This window comes from Lathamus discolor, chromosome 2 (genome assembly GCF_037157495.1).
Source record: "Lathamus discolor isolate bLatDis1 chromosome 2, bLatDis1.hap1, whole genome shotgun sequence".
NCBI classification, from domain to species: domain Eukaryota; kingdom Metazoa; phylum Chordata; class Aves; order Psittaciformes; family Psittacidae; genus Lathamus; species Lathamus discolor.
Window position 1 is genome coordinate 73660293 of NC_088885.1, and position 15810 is coordinate 73676102.

Here is a 15810-nt window from a genome sequence, read left to right on the forward strand (position 1 = left end):
GGCTTTTTGAAAGCTATGGGAAGGTGTTTAACTTCCACAATGATGTACTATGAGCACATTTCATAAATACATTTTCTAAAGAGTATCAATCTAAAAAGAAGTATTTTGTGGGTAAGAAAGGCTAGAATTTCTTCATTGTTTTATGCTACTTATTATTTGATCTATTTCATTGAATTAACACCCACACATGCAATGAATTTTTTCATATTTTTTTTATCGTTTTACTGGGGGATTTAAGTATTTTTTCTATGTCTCCCCCCATTACACTGATTCAGCATTAACCTTTTATTGCTACTTTGCCTACCTCCTGAACTACTTGTTACTGTATATTGAACATTTATCTTGAATAGTCACAGGAGAATGCCTCAACCTCTTCAGAGGCTGAATAACTCACCACAGCATATTACAGCTGAATTTTCCTACAAGTCTTTAAGGAAGATACATTTTACAGCCTTATTACTTCCTAAATTTTCTCTTAAATGAGAAATAAGGCTCTCTAGGTTATTTTTTTCATTCAGTGTAATTTTCGTTTCCAGGCTGCATTGATTTTAGATGTTTCTAGAGGTTCAAAGTTCATGTCAAAATTCACTTCATCTTATGCTGTTTTCAACATTTACCTTTGGTTTAAATGTCAGAGTCTTTCACTTCTGTTACTTTGATTTCTCTGCTGCCTCTCTTTTTTCTCTGCAAGCCCTAACTGATTGCATATTTTGGTGTGGTCTCCCCATTTTTTTCCACTTCCAACAATATTTTTTAAACCTCGTTGTATCTTTGAACAGGTTTTCTTTGCTTAGGTTTTTTTTTTCTTCTTCTTCAAAAACCACACTGACCACTTCTTTTTTTTGGTAATCTTCTTCTCAGAGGAACTGGAGTCTGCTGTACATTGAACTATGAAGTCTCAGCAGTCCCAACTCACCTTCCACACAAAGGATTCCAATACACACTCTTGTGACATGAGACTCCCTGACTTCCTTAATTCCACCAAGTGGATTTATTGAAATACAGTGCTCTGACTTGACTGTGAGCAGTTATTTCATATCAGGTTGAATTAAAGTAATATTTTGATCCCTTACACATTATTGTCATATTTGGTGTTAATGACACATTCTATAGTGTTACTTCAGAAAGGAAACTAAACACAAACACCTGACTTCAGGTTGATCTCGGGTTTTAAAGACAAGCAACAAGCTGTTGTAACTGTTGTAATAAAAGAGAAGTAAGTGATTGATGTTACAATAAACAGATGCCTGAATACATTCAGCGTAGATGATAAAATACGTTTTCAATATTTAGGAACATGTTTGATGGCAAGTGTAAAAAATGTAGACTGGTAAAATCCATAAAGAGATCACATTTCCTGGAAAGTTAGGAATTCAAGAAAGGGTTGTGACAATATTCCTTAGTATTTTATTATTCTGAAGTGAAATCCTTTACAGACTGAGCTAACCGGATGACTATTTCAGTTAATACTAGCAACCGAGACTATGAACAGCTTAGAATGGATGTTTAACAAAACAACATTGCTCCAGGTGTTTAACAGTTCTTCCTGAAAGCCAATAATGACATAATTTGAAGTTTCAAACTTCTGCCCAACATGCTATTACTACTACTAACATTTATATTTTTTTCAGAAGTAAATACATAGGCATCAAACTGTTTCTTCAGTATTTCACCATACAGGAACCATACGTTGCATTTTTAAAGCATGTAACTAAACTGGCAAAAGAAAACAGCTGATGTTAAATTGTTCGAAAACTCTGCACTGTTTCTGAAGAGTCCCACTCAAAATGGCTATAAAGACAGAAAGAATGTTATTACTTCATGATTCACTTGCAAGTCACGATTTCATTTATAAAATTAAACCCTGTCCTTCACCCCCCCCCCCAAAAAAAAGAAAACAACCAACAAACCAAACCCCCACCATTTTCTATTAGTTGCTATCTTAATAATAACATACAGGAAGCTATAACAAGTCCCAAAATGAAAGTGAGTTTCAAATCCTCCTTATTGGAAAAACAGTTCTTGATCTTTGTGTAAGTATATTTTAATGGCAGCAAAATTGTTCTTTCCTCCTCTTCTCCATACAAATTCAATAACTGGTGGTAAAAAGAGGACTAGCAAGAGGGAAGTAGAAGACAGTGGAAGTAAGCCTGTAAGAACAAGAAAAGACAAGAAGAGCAAAAAGGAAGCAGCAAAACCAGTGAAATATCGTGCTCCTCCTTGCTTCTGCTATGTGAGAGGCTATTAAAACTATTCTGCTCCTTAACACCAAAGAATACATTCTCCACTAATATTTTATGAACTTGGAGCACTTTTCTGTTAATTGCCAGTTTATTTCAAATGTGAAGGTTATCATCAATATTCCAATAGAAGGGAGAAACAGGAAAGGCAGGAACATGTTTGTTTTAAAAAGAAGCAAGAAAATAAAAGCCTCCCAGGAAATCAGACTTATGACCACTAAAACTGTAGATGGTAATAGAAAAATGTGATAATTTTAAATGCAAAAGAAGCGGTGCCCTTCTCCGTATTGTATCCGAACACTTACTAGTCAGCTGCATATAATAATTTCTATTACATACTTCTCAATAGCTTATAAAGGTTGAGTCTTCCAGTCCTATCAGTATCACTCTACATCTAGGAAGTAACAGATTGATAGACTGAACAACATGAGCAATACTAAAATTCAAGGTGACACTTAAGTACATTTCAATGTATTTTTAACAACTGAAACTGAGATTGCAGCACACCAATGAACATTTCTTTATGAACATACAGCTAAGAAGAGTGCATGTAAACAAAACTGGCTTAATACCCTCCACAGAATGAAATTCAGTAGACAGAAAACCACTTTATCAATGTATTCATGGCCAGAAGTCTCATTGAGGAGGATACCCAATACCATTACTCAGGGTTGTATCTTCAATTTCTTTTCCAGTGAAATTCCTTTTGTTTTATTCAGAGTCTTCGAAGGGATTGAAGAAAAAATGGGTGACATTTAAACACAATCATCTTTTGAGTTGCCTGCATTGCTGTCTATGTTTTCATCATTGCTGAAGAAGAAGCTTGAAAACAGGTAAGCTGCAAGTGCATGCTGCTTTTAAATTTGTTTAGCAACTCTTCTAAGAACCTGTAAAAGGAAAATAATAGTTACAACTTCAGCAGATACTGAAAACAACTGCCCCAAATTCTGGCTATTCTGTCTGTGACTTCAAGTACACCATTGGCCTAAATAAAGGGACCTAGTGTTGAATCTATTCAAATCTTTGAATATTACACACATTTAGAAGTATACCAAGTGTGTCAGGATGATCTGTGGTCACACGGGACTTAGCCACAGAGATTTTTATCAAGGCAATAAAATAGCCCTTTATATGGCTTTCCTTCCAGATAAAGATTGTCTTCTTGAGCGAAACAAACCTGCAAAAGACAATTGTCAAAAGGACTGGCAGAGAGTGTCTAAGATAATTCTGTAAGGCAAATCCAGAAACTGTCAGACTAGATGTCAGACTAGATGACCTCTGAAGGTCTCTTCCAACCCAAACTATTCTATGATTCTATATACCATAAAACCAAGCACCCCTTATCAAGGTTATGGCTTTTTGTGTGTAGCTGAACTGCAAATTTCAGTTCTCAAACTTGTCTTTGGAAGTTATTTTGCAAATTTCTCTTCAGTATCATGGCTGAAAGATCAGAGATAGTATGCGTGTTCCAGGAGAAGCATCAATTCACTGGCAACCATGTGTTTTTGTTCTTTATAGATTACAAATTATGTATGACTTCTTTCTGGAGCACAACAATGGCTTGGTTACATCTACATAGCTGCCAAGAAGGTACTTGGTGCAGTGGATAAGATCCATAAACTCCAGGCATAGGACTAAAGATGTTGATGGCTCTGTTGTGTTGTATTTTAACAGTGGAGCTGCACTGTGAAGTTTTATAGTCTTGCCTGTGTGTTTTATATTCCTTATATTCTAGGGAAGAATGAGTTCTCTAAACTTTTGCTCTGTTTCAAAATCAAGCTAGACAGGGCAGACCTGTATCACCTGAACTTTCTGGCAAGCTGTGAATATTGAACAGCCAGTAACAATTTATTGTACTGCGTGTTAAAAAAAGCACAAACCCAAACCCAAAACCCAACAAACCAAAAACCCTTCCACCAAACAAACCCAAGAACAACTTGAACCACAAAATCAGTATCTGCTTCCTCAGTAGGTCCTCTGGAAGATGGCTATGGCCACATTCATCACTTAGTATCATAGTAATGACTGTGAATGAACTGCTCTAAATCAGTGCACAAATCTGTGTTATTTTACACAAATACTTGTAGATTACAACGAGCTGCCTGGAACGATGACAATTGTGGTGTAACAACCTGGGAAACAGAACATGTTCTAGACTGTCTAGGGCTCAGAACTCTGAGGCAGATATAAAAATGATGCAGTTCTTGGTTCTCATCTGTCCCATAAAGCGCAAATACTTGTGACTAAGTGAAAAAAAACCAAGCAAGCAAACAATTCTGCAGGTGGTGCGGAAAGCCTGAGTTTAAAGAACTCTCCTTACTCAAAACTGATTCCTGTCTTGAAACAAGTGTAAGAGCAAAGTAAGGCAAGAAATTATCTTGAGACTTGCTGTGGCTAGTGAGGAGTAGGTTTGAATTAATAGACAGGGGACATCTGGAAGAAGGCACAGACCATAGGCTGCACAAATAGTCTCTTCATGTGTCTACAGAAGAAATCTGACTGTTAAGTACAAATTGATTTGATGCAGTTGAGTTCCTGAAAGTAACATAATACCAATCTCAAGTTCAAAAAAAACTACACTAATATAACATTACAATACAATACAATCCATCCTACTTTTACCATACTACTCTTTATTAAGCTGTGCTTGTAAAACAGACTACCAAATACTAGACTGGATGTAGCAAAGCAGCCTGGTTGTCAAAGTTTGCTACAGTGGGGAAGGAAGAACCCAAAACTTCTCCTCCTGATGTTAAAAAAACACAGAACCTTCTTATTTGTTTTTTAAATGAAACAGTTTTGAGAGTTTTAAAATGCCAGTTTTGAGAGTTCCCCATATACCAGCTGGCAAAAGCTCAGACTTTGTTTGTTGGCCATTTTTTTATTGCTTCCGAAATTCAGTAAGATGAGACAATGGACCTCACAGAAACTTTAAGATTAACAAGGAAGGCTAAAATAGACAGAAATTACAAAATTAATACAAAGCCACATTGAATTGATAAGACAAGGATGGGCACCAGGGATATGCCACAAAGCCATTGGCTCCTCCATGTAATTTAATTGGCCATGATAAACAAGAACTTGGCTTATTTGTAACTCTTTCCAAACAGGCTTCTGCTCTGTAATTCAGAAGGTTCAAATACAGTGAATGTTAACCCTCTTATAACGAAGTTCTGATACAAGACTAAAAAGCAGTATCTCCAGAGACCAGAAAGAAGACAAGAAGGTATATTATACTCACTTTTTGTCAGTTCCACTTGAGAGCTGAGGCAAGGCTTCCAAAGCTTGCTTAAAGCTTGAGCTGCAAGAAGAACAAAAATACTCATATGGCACTTCTACAAGGCTCAGCATTCACAATTTCTCTCTATAAATTTGTGGAGATATGCTGTATTTTATCAATTCTTATTTCAATGAATTAACAAAATATTAACTTGAGATCTGACATTCATGTGTAAATTGCACATAAAGTGATCATGGGTTCAAGCAGGTCTCTTGGCACTCCTAATGTGATTTATAGCATACAACAGGAAATGTTAAATCAACATTTGATTTGAAACTGTGCTTGACATCATGTATTATTTGAGAATTACAGATACAAAGTAGGGCTAACTTCAAGGTTAAAGGAGGTTTCTTGGGGCATTATCCAGTCAAGTTTTGAGTAACTCCAAAGATGGGTTTTCCATCCCTCTCTGGGCAACAGATGTGGAAGCGAAGTGCAGGGAACAACACAGGACCTCCACATATAGGTATAATCTTGTCAGCAGAAGATCAATGTGGTGAAGTGTGACAACTACTACTAGTGACAAGTCCAGGGATAAAAAGGCATCTATGAAGTTCCAGCTTCCAGGGTTCACTGTGCTTTATGCCATGCCAATTAGAGACAATGCCACTTCCATTTTGTTCTCTTTGAGACAGTGCCAAGTAGTTATAATTTAGAGGTCTTCATTACTCTCAGACACTTAAGGAAGCAAGTTTTTTGAAACGTAATGCAGTAACACCATAGGATGCTACTGGTAACACTATCAAAACACATTAGGCCTTCAAGCCCTGTAATATTTCCTACAAAATGTTAATTAGGTAAGATGACCAAACTGCCATCTGTACAACATTTAATGCCAATCCTAACAGATGTATAAGTAATTCAAGTAGTTAATGAACCTGCCCATATAATCCCCAACATAATCACAGAGAAATTCAGTCAGTCAACTTTACTCAAAACTGCTGAGAGCTATCAGTCTGGTTTTACATGCCTTGACTGCATCAACTACTGCTGCTGCTAATGCTTGCCCTAGCTCTCCGTAGTTCTCCTAGTTCTCCTGCCAGTGTCTGGCAGCTTCTTTACCATGAACTTTACGAGACTGCTGTGAAAAACTTGACAAAACCCAGGGACATTTGCTTTTGTCTTGTTTTAGCATCACTTTCCTCAGCAGCTGTACTGCCGTTAAAATGCTTTACTTTCCTGAGTGGCAAACTCTAGCTTGTATCTAAAAATTCAAGTAAAAAACAAATATAAAAGTAATTTTCTTTCAACTGATACAACCTTGCTAGTTATCTGGTTTTCATATATTTACCTAGTATATTACATATTCTATTTGAAGCAAATTTCTTAACCTTTAGTTTACATTATGAGCTTTTCCATGTTTACCAAGAATTCAACTACTTTGAAAAGCAGACATTACAGCACATCTTACTTGCTTTCAGGCGTTAGGTATATGGCCACGGTATCTCTCAAAGCACAGATTTCAAGTCTTGCCTAAAGAGAAATACAAATATTGAAACAAAGGCAGTGTCTTTGCATCAAGTGAATACCAGTATCCCAAAGCTTCATCATTTGTAGAGGCAAATATTATTGCAGGCTGCAGTTGTAAGCAGCCTTGGCTTTTAACAGTTTGTTTCCTGTATTCGTCTTTGCCATGCTGCTGTATCAGCAGATTGCTAAAGGGAACTATCTCATACTTTTGATTCAAGTCAAACTGTTTGTACAGTCACTATGTAGCAGTCTGTAAACATTGGTTTGTCTGTTAGTAACAGTAATAAATCTTCAGTTCTGTTCCATCTTTTCTGTTCTGGATAAAAAAGACAGAAGGAGGCAACATTAAATTGTCTGCCTGGTGGGTTTTGGTTGTTTTATTTTTTATTTTTTTTTTTTTTTGACATTGAAACAGTGAGCTTAACTTCTCCCAGCACAGCTTGGCCGGGGAGGAAGGAAACCCAAGAGTATAAAAATCTGTCAATATACATTTTATTCTTGGTTTTCCTCTTGAATTTATTTCTTTTCCCCCATCAAATGAGGAAGTAGAATGGCTGTGCTTTGTTTCTTGTCTGTCACCTGGTAGGCACACAAGCTTGAGGATTTTAGTCCCACACTGTACTGCGTGTCTAGGTACTAATTTTCACCTAGGCAAACTATGGTGGAGAATAAACTCAAACAAGTTTCACAGATGGTCCTTTAGTCTTTAAAAAGCTATCATCACAGATTTTATATGAAATAAAAATATTCTGCATGTGATCAATACTTTCAGAGATTTCATTTAAAAATACAAAATGAACTTCATCCAAGTTCATATTCTGCTCTTGTTCATCATATAGATAAAATGTAATTCAGTTAGCTATTACAGAAACATCTAGACCCAACTAATAAGACATTAAGCTTCCAAAGCAAAGCATTTTATAATGCAACATAGACATCTAATTCGACTTCTAATGAAAGGCTTTTGATTTTAGGTCCTCCCCTCTCCCCTAGGTAAGAAATCAGCTGAGATTTATACTTTTTTAGTCCTAGAACTTTCTGGCACAAAATACAACATAGCCACACACCAATTTTATACTTATAAGCAATGATTTTCTCACCACAAGATGTTTCACCTCTTTTTGTATGGTGCTCCAAACGGAACAGCCTTGGACTTTTTGAAGTCCTACACATAAGATTCTGGAGGCTTTCCTACATTTTAGGAGGTAGCAGTACTATGGGGAAGTGTCAGTTTCTCAAGTACCACAGCCTAAATAAACATGGTGGTGGGACAAAACCTACAAAACTGTGGGATGTGGTAATACAGATTCACGCTCTTTTGGGGAATTGCTTTTTTTTCTTTTTGATCAGTCTGACCAGGCTTGGAGCACTCTCTCACTGCTGCTTCTGCCAGGATTTTACATGTTTGGAGGAACAGAAAATGACCAAGAGTGACTAGTTTACAGTAAGGTGAGAAAATCCTTCCAGCGATGGGTTTAGCAGCAAGTTCATACAGTGGGCTCTCTAGTCAAACAGAAGTCATATATGAGTGGCTCTGTTGCTATTCATTGATTTGTTTATAGACAGTCAATCTTATTTGGCTGTGATCTTACATTAATTCTGTCCAATACAATTACTACCAGAAGATGGAAAATAAGGCTTGCAATTGGGAAATTATTTTCCCACAATAATGCAAGAATGCTGTCATGTACAATGAAAACTGGGAGTTTGCTCTTCTTGACTGTTACAGCCATTGCAATCATTAACTCAAAGGGATTTCTTTTAAAAAGATTTTTTCTTAGAGTCCTTTTAAACTTATCCAATAGCACTTACAGCTACCAATCTAACTGTAAATTAAGAATGCAATGTAAGAGCATCTGTTGTACCCATGCAGCAACTAAGTGCTCATGTAGAAATAGTGTAACATACAAGTTACCAGTTTTGCTATGACTTGCAAGATCCTACTTCATGACATTTTCAAGATTTTAAAGTCTCAAAATATCACAAAATTGTTTTTTCTCTAAAGTAATTTTCTGATGACAGGCCAAAGACAGTATTTAATGACATTTCAAACAGATACCTTTACGATGCTTTTTATCTCATAGGATATAGGCAAACTTTTATGCAGACACTAAATCAACACTAAAATACAGTCAAACCCATGAACCATTATAATCTGAATGGATATTTATCCATAAATCTGAAATAGGTTGCATACTAATCCTTTTTATCTCCTTGCTTTCACTGCTGCAGTAAATTTAACAAATATACACACTGCATAGCTCTCTGTCATCTATTTTCTAGATTCAGATGTTTGCCAGTACAAAGCATTCAGGTACCTGTAAAGCTCCATTTTTGCTGAAGGACGAAACACACTGCATCAGTCGACTCAGTTCTTCAGAGACTGCTTCTACAACCCTTGACATTACCCGAGGAACTAAGTCTTTGGAAATCGTAAACACCTGATTTTTATAAAAGAAGAATCATGAGCACAATAGCTATATTAACAGAAATATTTCCTACAGTAACATTTCAGTAAAAAATATTGAAAACTTTGATTGAAAGGACCACTTCATTTTTATCAATGGACAAAAAAATTTCAGAAGCAACTGGAATATGAAGGTTTTCTTTTGATACTTGCCTGCACTTTGACAATTCACCTCTGTCAACAGCTATATGATATGTGATAATGACAACTTTCTTACAATGTCTAAAAGCAGCTAAATCTTCAAATATGTGCTCTTGTCTGGTGGATGCAGGTAGCTGGGTGGCTATACATAGATTGCTGTTTTGTAGATAGCATCTTTAATTCAGGGTTGTGTGACTGACTGACCCAATTACACACTCAGCCACATTTTTCCCCACCTATTTTGCTATTTCTTCTGGAATCCTTTATATTTGACCACTGTCAAATAACTAGTGTCTGTTTGTTCTGTCGTAGAGATAAGCCTTTAAAAAGGCCTGAGACTACAGCGCTGTAATGGATTCTTCCACTGATGCCATTTATTATGTCCCTGGTAAAAAAAAATTACACCTGTTTTTTCTCATGCATCAGGACCATATTTTTAACTGCTTTATTTGTATACCTCTTTAAAATGATACTTGTACCCTCCATCTGAGGTTCAGAATATCAACTGCAACGCAACAGCAACACAAAACTAAGCATTAGATCTCTGTCTGATGCACAGCCTGAAAACCCTGATCTTCCTTAAAGGGAGCCTTAAGGAAACGAAAAATGTATGGTGAATAAAAAAAAAAACCAACACAACAATAAAAACGCATGATTTTTCTGCGCAAAATTGGGGAAAATGCAGGCTGAGAGGTTGGAATATAGGAGGAAGTGAGATTATAGGTTAGACAGCCCAAACTTGTCTCAAAACTTAAAGATGACAAAGTTGCACAGGGCTGGGGGAGATAGATGACACAAGGAACTGAAGTTGATGTGAGTGGAATGGTGGAAGAAGGAAAACGAACCACATAGAATTTCTAACACACCACAGCCCCCATTTCTGCTTTAAAATGATTTTAAAAATTAAGTAGTGGAATACTTTTTTTTGCTAGAATACCTTTGCTTTTCATGAAGTTTAGAGCTCCTGTGTGACAAGAAAATGCAGTAATTGACAGAAGATGTATGAATACATGTGTGTAAAAGTAAACTGGACGGGGGGGGGGGGTGGGGGTGGGTGGATTTTAAAACCCCCAAGATTCCTACACAGGTTTCAGTGATTTAAGTAATGAATTATGTAGCAGGGATCCCATAAAGCTGACCATTCCAAAAGGCAGGTCTGCACTATAGGCTAAATACACTGACCATATACATCTATATGTGAGCCATGAGCTGTTAGCAACACTAATTCAAATATGAACCCTGTTGTAACTGTTTTGACTCATAAAAGTTAAGTGACATACTTCGCTGCACAGTAACAAAAAAGCAAAACCACCCAACCAGAAACAATTTGGGAAGGGGTCATCTTATTCAGCAGCAAATATTGCTGTGCAATTCAACACAAACATACCAGGAACACACCCAAAAATCTTCTACTGAGAAGAGAACCCTGGTGCCCACAACGAGCACTCTTGAAGTTTTACTATACAGAATCCAGGAAAAAAACTTCTCAGCAACGATGAATCATCACAACTTTGCAAGAAGAAGCCCTTATTTTGAGTTCAGTTAAATTTCAATTCAAAGGTACAGAAACAATTTTTTTTCCACTACAGTCCATGCTTGTTGTTCAGCTGATGGTTAATTTTTGCTGTTTCAAACTACAGAAACTTGCAGTCTTGCTAACTAAATTTAAATCCGACCCAGCTTACAGAATTTCACCAGAAAACAGTGGAAATGGGAGCGTCATTTTGACACACATTTTCGTATTTTTGCAGTATTTCACATCTAGAAATTTGAGGCAACGCTATTTGGGCCAAAATCAGTATCAGTGAAGTCAGGGAGGCAGTGCACCTTTCTGCTGCAGTATTTTAACAAGTATGCATGTTTACAGCATCAGCCCAGTAAGTCACAAATGTCTTTGAATTTTTTTAAGAAAAAATCTCATTTTCATTAATTTTCACTACACTGAAAACCAACATTAAAAACAAATGCCACATTGGTATATGTTTTTGGTGTTGCTTATGCCCTCATTTGGAAACATTCGATAAAATCAGCAGTGCTTCTGTGAAAACTGCTTTAAGTAAATATCAAAACTGAATAAAAAATATTGAAAACAATATTTAATTTTTCTGAAAATATTTTAATTTATATGAATCCTTATTGTTTAAGGAGGAATAAAATACAGCCATACTTGTGATATTTTGAAAGGTGAGAGTGTTATCACTACCAATGCTTATACCAGGAGGAACAGTAACCTGGTAACATGCTTGATGGTTTGAAGGAAGGAGTATGTACAACAGAGGCTTAATTTAAAAAACTATAAAAAAAATCCTGCATATTATCACAAAGGGCCAAATAACTCTAGCTCTGCTAGCATATTATTTTAATAATAATATTTTAATTTTAATATTCACTCCCTATCATAAGCCATTACCTACCTAAACATTTCAAATAGCATTTGTGCTGTACAGAGACTGTAAGTCTTTGTGGTTTTAGGTTTCCACTTTTTATTCTATGCACAAGAACGACATACTGCCTTTTCACTCTGAGTGGCATATGTTGAACATCTCTTCCAAAGCAAAGCACAAGCTCACTTTCCTATGTTGTGGAAAATGAAGTTATTCAGAGAAAGTGCACATCATCACTATCTATATATCTTTCTCTTTATAAATGTATCTGTATAAAAAGGGAAGAATTGAGCTTTATACTTTAGCTTTCCTCTTTATCAGATGGTGGAAACAAAAAAGTGCAATGGAGTGTTAATGAGGATAAACAGGAACTATTCATCTCCTTCTGCACTTAAAAATAGCAGTGGTATACTTGGTTGGCTAAACTTGACCCAAAAGCCCTCTTATCTAAAATGAAGACACTGAAACAGAGGTACAATTTTCAGGGGTGATGAAAGCCATATTTACCATACAAAGTACACTGAAATTATACCTATAAAGGTAAGCATGAAATAATGTGAAGTTTTTCTCACCTCTGCATGCACAGCAATGATATTCACTAATGCTTCTTTCAGATAGTTTCTGACACCTGAAACAAAGCATATAAGATAATTAGTTTCATTCTGTTGTCTCAAAGCCATAATATTCTACGGTTCAATACTGTACTTTTCATTCTTTTATTGGCATTTTTGCAATCAGAGACAGAAAGAGAAAGTTCTATAGCCACACCACCAGTCTATTTCCTTTTTCAAATCAAGTGGAGAAAGGCACGTTTCCTTACGGCAAAAGGTTAAAAAAAGCCAGTAGGTTCCCGTTTCAGTATTCTTCTCTTGAAACCTAATTTCATCAACTGCAATTTCGTAAAAGCCTGGAATTTTTTAAAATAAATTTGGATGTCTTGCTAGAATACACATACTATTGCACAGGACACATACTACAGCTCCATAAGTTCTAAAGAAACAGAAGACAAAGACAAGGCGTTTTATTTGTACAACATTTTTCAAGAAGATCTTACTATTTTATCAGCTTCTCTGACTGTTAACTACTATAACAGACAGAAATAGCAAGGACGTGTTTCTATGAAAGTGGTTCAGAAAATATTACTCATGGCAGTTTATGGAAGATGTCATGCCTTTGTAGGCATTTCCTCTTGGGGAGGATGGAGAAGTCAAATAAGCATTTTATTTACCAAGCATATGAACTGCTTGTCAATTTATACTAAAAAGGAAATTCTAAACAGAAGCACATCCAGCAGGGTATGCTTTAGTGAGGATTGTCTCTTAATCCACTATATTCCTGTAATTCTGGACTAACTTCTCAGACCAGGACTCCAGTTGTGCAAGATTTAAAATAGGCAAAAATCTAAAATTGGGGAATTGTGGACAAAGACTGGTGAGACCGCACAGCTCAGAGATCACACTGTGATTAAGGCTGCTGTTATAAAAATTACTAAATGAACCTTCAGTTCATCTTACTTGCTCCACCTTTGCTCATATAACACCAATGCAGCAACTTAATCCTGTTATGAACAACAGCTTCAAAAGGAGTTACCAAAGAACATCAAAATAAGTTATTCTATGAGAGAAGAGTGTTTCACAACTGCCATTTCAGTTGTACTCATTTTTTTTTTTTAATCACTGGTCCCACAACTCACCTCAAGATCTTAAAGGAAACCACTCATTCTTTCTAACTTAGGCAATTATGGACAAACACTTTATAAAAAGAGTAGAACAAAAGGATTTCTTTGCATGAGGTTGAACACTTTCATCACCTGTGTCTACACTGTGCTATGTGATGCAGTCTGGAGCTTAGACAGGAGGGTGCTTCCTAAAGGGCATTACAGGTCTCCTTTCGGAAGGAAGGGTGCTTTGTGGAAAGCGGAAGGAGAGATGTTGAACAGCGACTCTTGTTTAAACATGCAGTGAGGATGTAGCTGATCTCTTTTGCAACCAGGCTTCTGTATCAAGACAGCCTCTGTTTTAAAAGTTCACAGTGAAGAGGTGAACATAAAGATTTTACTGTTCTCACTAAAAGCAGTTTGGTTTCTGAACATACAAAAGAACTAAGACCTTTTTTGAAGGAATGTTCTATTTTTACCCTGGAAGAGATGCAAATAACTGAAAAAGGTAAAGAAAAAGACAAGCCTTTCCCCACACATTCCAAAACATCTCTAACGCCTTTTTTCACTCTTTATTATCTTCCTTGAAAAATCTCAGTCACTCTTTCCGTTTCAACCAAAACAACAAGTCAAACAGCACAGTACACCAGGCTGCAAGCTTTTAAGTTCTTGTTATCTTAGTGTTTTTTTGCAACAAGGAAGGGAGGGAGAGAGAAATAGAGCAATACCAGAAATTTTCTGAAATTGACTTTTTTTTTTCCTCTCCCGTATCCTGCAAAACACATAATGCTACACACCAGTACTTGAACCACACCAAAAGATCACAGGTGTGTGTGCTAATGCAACATCTGTGAAAATTCCTTTTTCCTCTTCTAGTGTTCTTCTGCTTTGCTCTGTCCCTGTTTAAATCCTTAACAGTCTTCCTATCGCAGAGAACAAAATTCATATCACATCTCGGAAGTAAATAAACTTGACCAGGTGCTGAAGAGTGGTATGCAAATCACACCAAGAAGTACAGGGTGAATTTGGGACCTGGTCTGCAGTTAACCTCAGGGTGCAAAGTGTTGATTTTGGTCTGCAAACCTATGTGGTATTCAGTTTTTAGCACCTACCAGCCTCATCTTGTGACAATAGGATCTTTCATGTGGAAACTGTGTTTTTACTTTTGCACAAATGTCTTTGATGGTCTCCCTTATCTATAGATACTTAAGCACTGCCACAGCATGTTTATTAATCAATCAAATTTTCACTCATTAACTAAGCAGCATTTCTTTGCCCCAACTGATTGGTCTTCAATGAACCATCTCACTAAAACCCTGCTACAGCTGGGGAGCTGTGATGAAGGTGCAGAGAGGGCAGTTGTGTGTGTGCTGCAGAGAGGAGGCCAGCAAGCTGAACTGGAATGAAGCATTGATAAGGAGACAAGTGAAAAGATGGAATGCATAAAGACTGAAGCTCATGGGTTGTGTAAAAGTGTGTGTGGTTCCAAGGACTAATCCTTATTTTCCACCTAAGATACTAAGCTTAGGTATTCAACTGGCTACCTACCTAAGCATGCCTCTTATGCATTCATGCAACCTGGCTCAGAATAGGGGCTGCTAATTCTGCACCCAAATGAAACAACTTTTGGCTATGCTAGCAACAGTTGTCTATCAATTAGGTCTGTGGAAACCTTCCATAACCTATTTCTTAAAAAGTCATTCACCAAGTTACTGTAACCATTACTGTTAATTCCTACAGGCATTAAATACTAATGTCAGCAACATCAGCACCAGGTGTTAAATACCACTATCTGGTGTGCACAGGATATAAAATGATAGTTTATGTCTTCTAACTGAAGAACTAAGAATGAATTGATTAAATTGAATTGAGATGGAACCTATGGTAAAAATGAAGTGACAGTAGCTTTGTGTGGCATTTTGCTAACACACCCCTGCTGTACAATAAGATTGCTAAATTAAACCTCAATTAAAAGGTATAAGCAGACATATTTTATCTTGCATCCTTATACCACATACAAGGACAAATGGGTGAACTGAGATCTTAAAGGAGATTATTTTTTGCAGTCCCAGTAGCACTAATTAGGTGACCCTAACCTTCCATAGCTATGACTGTAAGATCAGGAGGCTCAGCAGAAGCTGAAGTATTTCCTCAGTTTCTTAAGACAGGTT

At 36.6% G+C, this 15810-nt stretch overlaps 1 protein-coding gene across 1 annotated transcript in view; it reads right to left on the reverse strand.

Annotated features, from left to right (window-relative positions):
• Positions 1–1384: 1384 nt before the first annotated feature.
• The window catches only part of EXOC2 (exocyst complex component 2), a 125936-nt gene continuing 111510 nt past the window's right edge, over positions 1385–15810 (reverse strand). Inside the window, exons 24-28 of the mRNA XM_065667465.1 lie at positions 12555–12610; positions 9309–9431; positions 6932–6993; positions 5482–5541; positions 1385–3127 (exon numbers count right to left, since the gene is read on the reverse strand). Of these exons, the coding sequence (XP_065523537.1) occupies positions 3034–3127; positions 5482–5541; positions 6932–6993; positions 9309–9431; positions 12555–12610 (395 nt within the window). The 3' untranslated portion in view covers positions 1385–3033. The remainder of the gene's footprint in view (positions 3128–5481; positions 5542–6931; positions 6994–9308; positions 9432–12554; positions 12611–15810) is intronic.